At 50.4% G+C, this 11664-nt stretch overlaps 1 protein-coding gene across 5 annotated transcripts in view; it reads left to right on the forward strand.

The window, feature by feature from the left end:
• Positions 1-11664, forward strand: part of ARHGEF37 (Rho guanine nucleotide exchange factor 37) — a 64323-nt gene that overhangs the window by 47409 nt on the left and 5250 nt on the right. For 4 of the 5 annotated variants that reach the window (XM_034779137.1, XM_034779135.1, XM_034779138.1 and 1 more), the window contains exons 2-7: positions 1710-1927; positions 3043-3166; positions 4024-4171; positions 6440-6639; positions 8313-8443; positions 9241-9345. In XM_034779137.1, the coding sequence (XP_034635028.1) occupies positions 1724-1927; positions 3043-3166; positions 4024-4171; positions 6440-6639; positions 8313-8443; positions 9241-9345 (912 nt within the window). In that variant the 5' untranslated portion in view covers positions 1710-1723. Of the gene's footprint in view, positions 1-1627; positions 1928-3042; positions 3167-4023; positions 4172-6439; positions 6640-8312; positions 8444-9240; positions 9346-11664 lie in introns of those variants that run through there. The other variant, XM_034779134.1, reaches the window with a different exon arrangement.

Below are 11664 nucleotides of genomic sequence, written 5' to 3' on the forward strand. Positions count from 1 at the left end.
AGAATGGGCAAAGGTGCTCTGTGGGATAGCTGCCCATAATGCACCGCTCCCAATAGCGCTGCAATTGCCGCAAATGTGGCCATGACAGTGCGCTGGGCAGCTGTCAGTGTGGACAGACTGCAGCGCTTTCCCTACTCAGCTGCACGAAGTCAGGTTTAACTCACAGCGCTGTACATCTGCAAGAAGCCAAGGTCTTTGTAAGTTAACTCCATTTATTCCTGTTCTCTGCAGGCAGGGAGGAACTCAGATAGGCACATTCTAATGTGAAAGGCCTGTGAAGATAACAACACTCCTCCTCCTTCTAATATCTATAACAAACAAAAGTTATAGTCCCTCCCCCTACCCTCAGATATGCGTGTCTGAGAGTGTGATCCCACGCCCATTGCAGGCAATGGAAATAGAGCTGGGAGGGATTTTTTGACTGAAAATTTTTGGGCAAAAAATGCTGATTCTGTGACACTGAATATTTCACAAATTCATGTCAAATTCCCTGAATTGCTTTGGTCAGAATAAAACTTAAACAAATAAAACAAATAATTCAGGAAAAATCAAAAAAGTTTCAAAATTTTCTAAATGAAACATCTTGATTTTTCAATTCAACTAGATTTTTCATTTTGAAATTTCCTTTAATTTTATGTCGAAACATTAAAAATATTAAAATATTCTCTACATCAAAAATATGCTGTAAATGCTTGGCTGACCCAAAACTCCCCTCCCTCACACTTTTAGATTTGCTGAAATTAAAAAAAAAAAAAGTTTTCCATTTGACCCAAAATATATTTTCCCCTGATTTCTCAGAATTGTCAGCTAACCAAAATATCTGTCATTTGCCCATTTCTAAATGGCAAGACTCGCCCTGGACTTTGAGTATTTCAAATGGTTAGAGTTAAAGTGAAGTTAGAAACAGCACTAAGAATCCCAATCCAAAAGGAACATGCAGAAGAGAAGCAAAGAGTAAAAGAAGCACCATTATCTAACATCCATTGAATGGAATAGCCCCAGGTCCCCGCACTTGGGACTTCTGGGCCCAGGTTTTCAGGCAGCTTAGGTGCCCATTTGCAATTGAACATCTAATTTTTTCACACACATCTACTGCAATTGCACATGCAGCTAATTATCTGTTTGAAGGCGCATCTACCCAATCCAGGCATGCAGCCACTGTAATTGTGCACATAAATCTGGTGAATACTTTCCGATATATTTTGTGTCTAACCTAATTGAAAATCCAACCCTTGGGGTCAGTGAAATCAGCCCTTTATGGCCACGTACAACTTACTCCCAACCCTTTTTTAGTCCTCCATCCTGCACTCACTATGTGGGATTGGAATAATGTTGTTCGATTTTCTCCTGTTTTTGCTGCAAAGCCAAACCCTAAAGTGTAACTTCTTTTTAATCCCTGAATTGTAATGGGTTATTGGTATCGTGCCAACGCCTGAGAGATGATCCAAGCATCAATAGCTCTTCACTAGACTGAGACTGCACTGACTGAGACCCCCAAATTTATTGCACGTGGGCCACCAAACAGCCATTGAATAATAATGACTTTGGGTTGCTACCAATTTTGGCTGAATGAAAAGTGGAGACCTAGTGGCAAAAGGTGACTCAACAACGCTGAATCAAAGAATCTGTCTTTATTATAGTCATGCATAAACCTGCTGAGATGACTCGATTGAAAAATTGCTCTAAACTGAGCTCTCTGCCTCTCTCAGAGCCTGCTGCTGACATGGCGAGCTCCAGCCCAGATGAGCCGCCTGCTAAGGAGACACCAGGAGCTGAGTGCCCCATATATGAAGAGATTATATGCCTTGACAGAGTGGAGCAGAATCAAAGACTGGCGGTGGAAGAGCTGATCAACACAGAGGCCAGTTATGTCCACACCCTCGAGCTGTGTGTGTGTGACATCCGAGCCCACCTCCGGCAAAAGCAGGTGAGAGCTAGACTAAAATCTCCCAATGGAGATGTCAGTTACGTGGGGAATGTTCTGTTGGTGTCGGATTGAAATGGGAGCAACAGTGGTTTCTCTCAGTAGGAGCCAAGCCTGTTCCCTTGTACAATGGAAGGGCTCTTTTAACCAGCCTCTTCCATAGGAGAGAAGGTGGGGAGGTGTCTAACCAATCCTGGAAGATTGACATCCAAGCCCAAAAGTGAAGCCTCTTAAATTTGTGGAGGCAGAGCCCTCCTGTCCACAGAGAGTGACAGTTACCCTGGAGGAGTTTTGCCCCATAGAATTACCTGTCACATGAGGCGACATATCTTCAAAAATAGCCACTGAACTTGCACCTTTTTACCCATTGAGATTTTCATGTCTGCTTTTAAATGCATAAACATCCAGAGTGGGGCACGCAAAGTGCATTTGCACAAGTGAACTGAGGGCATGCAGTGCAGTTTGAATGCCAGCTCTGAACTTCTGCAAGGGTACAACTGGAGATGCGGAAAACTGTGCATGCAGCAGGAGCTGGTCAAAACATTATCAACAAAGCGTTTCCCTGGACAAATGCCATTTCATTGACACTAAAATCTTTTTTTTAGTGGGTGGGAGCTGGAAAGGAAAGAGAAGATGCGAGACTGACTCTGATTCTATAGACGTGTTTAGGATCCTGGTCTAGGATGTGGGGATCCCAGGTTCAAGTCCCTGATCTCACTCTGGCTCTGTATAGCCTGGCCTGATAATCTCACTCTGTTAAATTTCCAAAGGTCTTATTTACATTCTCCATTAAAATGGTTTGGTTTTTTTTCTCATTTGTGGTCCCCCCTAATCTTTTGATGCCTGGGTCCAGAGGCTCCTCCCCTTTGACTGGGGGCGGGGTGACTTTAGATGAGGGCGGGCCTGTGCCTGCCCATCCCCAGAGCCTCCATAGGTGGAATGTTACCACATTTTGATACCTCTAAATGTTTTGTGAAGTGGAATTATTGTTTTCCAGCCAGCCCCATGTGCCACTTCCGAGGGTGGCTTGAAGGATGCATGTGCTACTGCCTGGAGGCCGGTGTCTAGTGTGGGACTGAATTCATTCTGATTGCTTATGGTTTCCTTGTTCCTTTCAGCTGCCTGACATAGACCTGGAAGGGCTTTTCTCTAACATAGATGACGTCCTCTGTGTCTCCAAACGTTTCCTGAAAGGGCTGGAAGCGACAGTGAGCCAGGAGCCTGAGCAGCTGCTTCTGATCAGTAAGTGTGAAGGTGGCAGCGAGCGAGGCTCTGTGTGCCAGGATGACACTGAACTGACACTGCCGATCCCTGGCAGCAGTAGGGGAAAAGGGCCTGCTTCACCTTAACAGCCGTCACCCTTGTCTTCCTTGGCGCTCTTGGTAGCCAAACATTTACAGTAGCAAAGCTCTCTGCAGCTCTGGCAGACCCAGCCAGCCTCATGCCCATGGGCAGCAATCCAGGGCAGCATGAGTCGTACTCATGTTCTGCTTCTCCCAGGAATCCAGAGCCTGAGGGGAAGGAATTGTTGGGTCTTGTGCGTTAATCTCAGCAGATTGTTTCACTAGCTCTGTGCAATTATGGAGAGCCTAACCCTGCAGGATACACGCTGCATGAGGCACAAGATCAGACCTGCCCATGGAAGGGTTGGGGAGCATCACAGTCAGGTTAGGATAGGATGCCTGAGGGGCAGTGATGCCCATTGCTGGGTTACATTTGGCTGGGGAAGGGCCTGGTCTTGTTTGCTCTCCATCCCTCGTATTCCCTGTTCCCCCATTTCCAGCAGGGTGGAGAAGAGTCTCCTGTGACTTTGAACTTCTTCTGCTCATCTGGTGCGGAGAGTGGAGACCTCCATCTCTGCACCAGCCTTTGAAGGCTTCCTGCACACTGTCCCCTGCCAGTGTTTCTCAGCCACAGCTTGGAAGTATCTCCCTCTAGGGTGTCTCGGCTGCCATGTCCATTCAGTCCTTGGTCTCTCTTTGACCCTGCTGGCCAGGAGGCTAATGACAGTGCTGGCACTGTGTATGCTGAGGATGCCCCTTCCCTGGGAATGGGGCTGGCTCCCCAGCGTGACTCTGTCTGGTAACTTTGCTGTCCAGGTGCCTTGTTCCAGGAGTTCAAGGAGGAGATGGAGAGCGTCTATAAGGTTTACTGTGCCTGCTATGAGCAAGCTCTTCTGCTGGTGGAAAGTTACAAGAAGGACCCGAGGTTGCAGCAGGAGATTGTGGAGACCCTGAATACGACAGTGTACGTACAATACCTGTTCCCCAGCTCTCTTGGTGAAGCTGACTGTGCTTTGGCCTGAATGGCACTCTTTATCCAGGATGGACTGGGCATGCCTTGGAAGCACATTCAGTTTACACAGCTGGCTGGACTAGCTGGATGTCCCTGACCACCTGACCAGAGAAGCTGCTGCTGGGGGCACATGTCCTCAGTCAGCTGGCTGGATCATGTACCCTGAAACAGGGGTTGGTAACCATCTTTACACCACAACCTCCTTCAGCCCTCTGGCAAAATTGTGCATCTCTGAGTCCCAGACTCCTCTGGTCCAGTTGCCATGGTGCTTTGTAGGAAGCACTGTGAGGACTGGCCTGTGGTTTAAGGACATTCCCAAGGTATGGGGAAGCCTCATTTGCAAGGGACTGAGTAATTCTACTTTGGGGGAGATCGGAGATGGGGAATGGCGATGGCTCACAGCCACCCCAGACAGTTACTGATGCTCCCATGGGAAGCTGTGACCTAGGAACTGAAGTGCTGCCTTGACAGCACCATTCCCCATCCCCTTATTCTGGTGCAGGTGGTCACAGTCTCCTCCAGATATGGCTGGATTTTCCTTTCTCCTCTGGGGTGTCTGGCTGCTCGGCTGTGGTGTTCAAATTTGGAGGGCGAAATCTCCTTCCAATCTGGGGTCACGGAGAGAGGCTTCCCTCACACCCCAATAATTCACCTTCTGAACAAAAGCAGGGTCAGGGGCCGTGTCAGCAGGGAACATGCCCAGAGACTGAAGAGGATGAAATGAGGTTTGGGGGGCAGCCCTATGGCCCTGAACCACCTTGAGAGGTGGGGACCCTGACTGCATTCTCAGTGCCGCAACCCCTGTCTAACCATGTGCTCAGCTCCTGGTGACAGATCCAGCCTCCCTCAATATCGCCCCCCTCCTCCCCCGGGCCAACTGAGAAATAGCCTTAACAAGCTCTGAAGGGAGACCCATCTAGTCATTTAGTCCTACTGGACAAGAAAGGACGTTGGAATTGGAGGGGGAGAAGGAATTATTGGAGGTGTGTGGAGGGGGGCCCTCCAGCATATCCGAATATTACTGCTGTCCCCAACAAACGTGACAGATGGAGGATTAGGAATACTAGCCCTTGCTTTGTGCTGCATTTGCCTTGGACCTTGGTTCCTGTCTTGGACCCTTGACTCATCCTTCCAAACCTGGAGGATAGGCGAGGCTGATAACTGAGAGCACCTGCAGCTCGCGCCTGCTCCCCTTCCCAGCCCAGCAAATGGGAAAACATCACTCACATGCAGAAAGGGGCCTGCCAGTGGATTGTGAGATGCCCTCAGCCTGACCTGGGGACATGGGCTTGCTGCTAACACTCTCACTTCCCTATTAGGCAGGGCACTGATGGCAGGGGAGGAGGTTTCTGGGGTTTCTTACTCTGTGCCTCCATGGATCTCGCCACAAAATCACTAGTGAATAGTGCCTGCCATGCTGCTGGGAGGAAGGCTAGTCAGCCTGCAGCACTCGCTCTGCTAAAGGCAGCTAGTCACTGTCTTTGTCTCCCTTCCCCTCTCTCTGTCCCCAAGACAAGAATCAATCCCAGGACCTGTTCACTAAACAAACGTGGTACTGTGTAATAAGGCCAGGAAATCCGTCCGTGGCTGGCAGTGTCCTTCGGGTCTCTCCCTGGCTGGTGCTGGCAGACAGTCATCGCAGTGACTTAGCACCGCTCTGAGGGGTTACAGTTCACGGGTTCTGCCTGCTTCCCTTTGGAAGGCTGAGACCAGGGCTGCATGGCCTGGAAATCCCTGAGCACCTGACAGTGAGCTCCCCAGCACAGGAGGCCTCAGTTAGTGTAAATCAGCAAAGCTCCACCGCAGTAGTTGTAGCAACAGAGAAACTGATTTTCAGCAGCTGGGGATCTGGCCATGAATTTGAAGAGAAAATGGGAGCAACAGTACTGCCCATCTGTGATATGCACAGAGGATCCTCCCCACTGTGGTGCCATTTGGGGGTGGGGAGGAGGGCTGCTACGCATGTCACATGGATTCATGGGGTGGATGCAATTAGCCTGGACCTTATTGTGAAATGGAGTTTCTTTGAAGGTGATCGCCCTCATTACATCACAGGTGTCTGGTGCCTATTTGCCCCCCTTGTCTCCGCCCTCATGACTGGGTACATCTGAAAGCTGAGGGGTCTCTCACCCAGCTATGGACAGGAAGGAAGGGCTCAAAGCCCTGCAGGAGTTCAGCTGTACTCAAGATCCTAATCCTCCCCATTCACCTCTCATGCAGGCCTCACACGGGTGCTTCAGACCTGAGCTTCTTCCTGGTGATGCCCGTGCAGAGGGTCACCAAGTACCCGCTGCTGCTGCAGAAGATTCTGGAGAACACGTCAGCCAGGGACAATGCCTACTCTGCCCTGCAGAGTGCAGCCAGCGCCATGCTCGAGATTAACGCCAACATCAACGAGTACAAGAGGCGCAAGGAAGTAGGTGAGGAGGAACTGGCATGTTAAAGGCCTTGTCAGGATGACGGAGGGTCTGTAAAGCCCGAGATCAATCAGAAACGTCTCGGCTCATTGTTATTCCATTGAAAACAGTTTTTAGTCTGGCTTTAACCTGCAGTGGAACAATCCTTCCTTTCTCCCACTCTCTGTTTGTCTTGATTGTAAACTCTTCCAAACAGGGACAGTCTCTAGCAGCATCTAGCACAGTGGGGTCCTGATCTCAGTTATGGCCTCCCAGTACTAGAGTAACATTATTACTATACTAATACTACTAATTGCAAAACAAACTGCCCTGTGTAGGAGATCCCTGAAGTGAAACAGACTAGAAACACTCGTGAAACTGACCAATATGTTGTCAGTCTCAGAGCTGAGAAAGGCAAAGAGGAAACAACACCCCCTAATGGTACCAAATAAAAACAGGCTTTTACAATTCTTTCTGATTCCTTTTTCTAAATTATTTGTATTCAGCCAAGCAATTCACCTTGATACATTGCAGTGGTGCCTAGCGACACACAGACTTCTCCAGCCAGTCACTTGTGCCAGCACTCAGTCAGACCTTAAGTTCCCTCTAAGCTGCGTGGCCATGCAGCTGCCTATTAATCCCGACGCAGGGGCTCTGGGCTGCGGCAGGGAGAGGCTCCTCTCCCCCGAACCTCCCGGGCCCAGCACGGACCTGTTCCGGACTTGCTGTGGCTGGGGGAAAGAGCCCCTCCCTCAGCCCAGCCCAGCCCTGCAGGAGCTGCTGCAGCCGGGGAGAGGTGCATCTCACCCAGCTCCAAGCTGCTGCAGCGAGAGAAGGCTGGGGGGAGTCCTCTCTCCCCACTGCAGCCCCGGAGAAGCCTGCACCCCAAACCCCTCATCCCCGGACCCACCCCCAACCCTCTGCCCCAACCTGAACCTGCACCCTGAACCCCTCATTCCCAGCCCCACCCCAGAGCCTGCACCCCCAGCCAGAGCCGTCACCCCACCATCCCCTCAATGCTCTGCCCCAGTCCTGAGATCCTCCCGCACATCACCTCCATATTGGTGCACATAACAAAATTAATTCCGCACATGGACGTACAAAATGAGAGGGAACACTTCATACCCATAGTGGTTTGTGTATGTGAAACTACGGGCAGTTTTTAAAACATTGGCCTTTCACGTCTGAATGTTCTACTCTGTTAATGGTTTGAGTTCTCTCTGCCTTTCCATTAATCAGTCTGATTAGAGTCATGTTACATTTCCTACAATCCTTTCTTTGTGTTTTACTAGTCTTATGACTATTCCTACCTTATTTCTTATTATTTGTATCACAGTAGCACCTGTGGGGATCAGGGCCCCACTGTGCTAGGCACTGCACAAACACTTAGCAAGAGACAGTCCCTGGCTGGAGAGCTTATAGTCTAATTCAAATGAGACATAAGACGTGTGTGTCAAACTATAGGAGGCAAGGAGGAGGGTAGGAGTGTCCAGGGGAGAACTCAGGAAGGGATATAGTGGAGTAAGCAGGTAGGTCATTTACAGCTTCAGTTATACTCTCTTCCCTTTATGAGGGGTCAGGGCTGTGCATTTGGGCTCCAAAGAACTGAATGAAATATCATCCCCAGGAGGGATCCAGGCTCAGAGATTTCTTGATCCCTCACCTGTTTCTCTTCCTCCCCTTCTGCCCTGAGGCAGCAACCAAATACAGCAAGGTTGAGCACCTGACACTGCGGGAGCGCCTTGGCCGGCTCAACAAGCACTCCATTGCCAAGAAGACCACGCGGCTGAGCCGGCTCTTCATGCACGAAGCGGGCATTGTGCCCAAGGTGAGGCTCCTGCTCACGTCCGGCTCCTAGTAACCATACAGTGTGTATATGCCGGTGACGTAGGTAGGAGGAAAACAGTTGAACCAAGGGCAGCAGGGGATGGGTGCTGCTTACTGAAAGCACCTGTTGTTTTTCACAGGTGGCCTTTCTGTGGCTTAACACTGGCCAGCCCGTGTATTTGCAAGTGTGATGTGTGAAACATGGGTGAGCCACACAGAGGTCCTAGCAACACTGAGATCATGTGATCCATGCTGTTATCATGTGAGACACTTAAGTCGTCATGTGACCTGCCTGTGGTCATTTGTCCCAAATTTAAAGGCTGGCCTACTGATCTGAGTTCAGGTATCAAATTCACTCTCTTGATCCCCTGGTGAGCAAAGTCTTGGAGCATTGTAGAGGCAGCTTGCTCAGCTCCTAAAGGCTTAGATTGGGGGACTCAAATGAGGGATCCTTGAGGACTCCAAGGAAGGGAAACAAATCCAGTGGAGTGGACCCTTCCTGTAGGCTTCTCCCAAGTCCACTGAAGGCCTTTATATGCCCTACCTCTACCCTGCATGCATCCCTACCACCACGCAAGTCCATTCTGGGAGAAGTTCTGGGCCTGTTGAAGCCAACGGCAGAGGTCCCAGGATTTCATCCTCTGCGTCCCCCAAGAACTGTCTATGTTCCAATCCATTTGGTGTTGCAATCCAGTCCATCCCACAGGACAGCAGGAGCACTGCGCCTGCTGGGACTAGTCAAAGGACTGATCTCCCATCCAGGAGCCCACGGTATATCTTCTCCCCATTGACTTTCAGACAGAGGACAAAGAATTCGACCATCTGGAGGAAAAGTTTCAGTTCCTGGAGTCTGGTGTGACTGAGTTGAAGGAGAACGTAACCTCTTACCTGAACAATTTACAGGTAAAGCCCACTCATCCCATAATGCTTGGGGGTTAGAGACCCACAGAGGCAGCCTGGGCAAGCTCCTGTGGATGGCTCAGCACCTTCAACTCCACCTGAAACCAATGAGAGTTGAGAGTGCTCAGCACCTGGCAGAATTGAGGCCTTATTTCTGATGGGTGAAATCCACCCCTGTGCAGAAGGGTCACTTAAGGTCTGTGAATTGCTTAAGTCCCCAGAGCTGAGCTGAGATTGAAACAATGCCTGGGCCTTGTACCAATTCTCTGCATGGAGGTGAAGTTCACCCCCTGTGAGGAATAAATAAAATAATAACTGCACCGTGCTTAGAAGATGCACGGTGCTGTAAATGGTCCCAGGGTTATTTATGCTGTGAAATCCCCGGGCTGCATGAGGAGGACTCTTTCCAACACTAAGGCTGACACATTGGGAACAAGGACGCAGGGTGACATAGTGATCTAGTGCCCTGGCTTTCCTCCTTTGAAGACCCGATTTGCTTGCTTCTCAGCCCTCCCCACAGGTGGCATCTCTCTGTGGGAGATGGTCTGGTTATGGCAGCCACAGCTGGAGGCCTGCCTTCATCTCTAGATGCGGTGTTGCCAGGTAGATCTTGACAAAGTGCAGGGAGCTCAGAGAAGAGGAGCCAAAAGGCCCAGGGGGCTGGAGGGATGGACTCATAAAGAGCAATGAGAAGTGCTAAACGGGCGAGGCTAAGAGAGGAGGAGAAGGGGCCAAATAGCCCTTTATAAATACAGGAAAGGCTTAAAGCCCCATGAAACACAGGAATTCTTTGGGGGCTGGAACTGGGAGGAATGGGATGAAATTAAGGAAAGGAAACATAGTCTGGGATGCCAGTGAGATGCTAGTGTGCAGAATAGTCTCCCAGGGAAATGGCAGAAGCCCCATCCCGTGGGACTTTTGAAACTAGCCTGGAAAAAGCCCTGGAGAACAATCCTGCCTTGGCCCCAGGGTGCTGAGCTGGATGCCCTGAGAGGTCTTTACCATCGCTACCGTTCTCACCAGGAGTCAGGGTTGGGCAGCCGGGACAATAAACTCAGTGGTCTGGCTGGGCAGGGTTGTGATAAGACACAGCTTCCCAGCAGCCTTTAGAAGTGCCTGAGGAAAGGAGTGTGTCCCATCCCTGCCCCAGGGAAATCCTCTGGTAAATATTAATAAAAGCTTGAGATGATGTGATCCCCAGCACGGAAATGACCTGACCTCCTAATGCACCATTTGGCAGGTAGGCAGCTCCTTAATACCTCCAGTCTGATTCTCCTCATTCATCTGCACATGCCAGTCCCTCAGCCACAAGCAGAGAGCCAAATCACTATTTATACAAACCCAGCAAAGCCTGTGGCGTTCCCATAGGAGCCTCCACAGGACCCGGGTGCGGCTCAGGGGTCTCAGACACAACAGCCAATCTGTGGTTGAGGGGCCAAAGATTCTTCCCCCCATCGTCTTCGCTGCTTCTGGCTTCCACCTTGTCAGTAGCAATGAGGGCCTGAAAGGGGAGCTGCATTTCCTGGGACGTGACCTCCTCCTCCTCCTCTGGCAGAGGGTGGGGGAGAGCAGGAGTGCACCTGGGACAGAGAGTCACTAGCTCAGTCTGAGTCAAGAAAGCACCTTCTGCCAGTACTCCAAGGCAGCCTGGGCTGGTGGGAACAGCACATGGAAGCTCCTTTTGAGTGGCCTGGCGAGTATTTCTCTGAAGAGGCAGAGAACCCATCCAGATGTGAGAGCAGGGAGTTCCAGTCATCTCAGCAGCTGCCCTCAGGCAGGGGTCTGTATTTGGGTTTCTGCAGGGTTTCTTGTGATCACTGGGCTGCGGGCACCTGTTTGTCACTGTAGGGTGGCTCTTGTCACGTGATTTGTGCACCCTGAGCTGGGGGTCATTCCTGAGCATTGGGCACACAAACTGGTTTGCTACCAGAGAGTTGCTTGGAGCACTGATCCACAAACACTGCTTTGATATTTTAGGATAACTTGGAGATGCCAGGCTGAGTCCACTGGTTTGTTATTGTAGGTAGCTTGGGAGCGTTGGCCTGAGTGCACTGGTTGGATACCATAGGATGCAGGACAGTGGCTGTAGTTTTTATTCTCAAAGCAAAGAGGACAGGAGCTTTGTGTGGAAGGGATAACACGTGCCTCGAGTTTACAAAGGGCTGTAGGAAAAGGAGTAGGTCACATTCTGAACCTGCCTTCAGGGAAGGCTGACGCAGCCCTGGGCATCTCCCAGGTTTGAACACACATGAACAATTCTAGGGTTCTCAGCCCCTTCTCCCCCCCCCCCCCCCCGGCCCTTCTCCTTTCCAAACCACCCCT

Source organism: Trachemys scripta, chromosome 8 (assembly GCF_013100865.1).
Source record: "Trachemys scripta elegans isolate TJP31775 chromosome 8, CAS_Tse_1.0, whole genome shotgun sequence".
Taxonomy (NCBI): Eukaryota; Metazoa; Chordata; order Testudines; family Emydidae; genus Trachemys; species Trachemys scripta.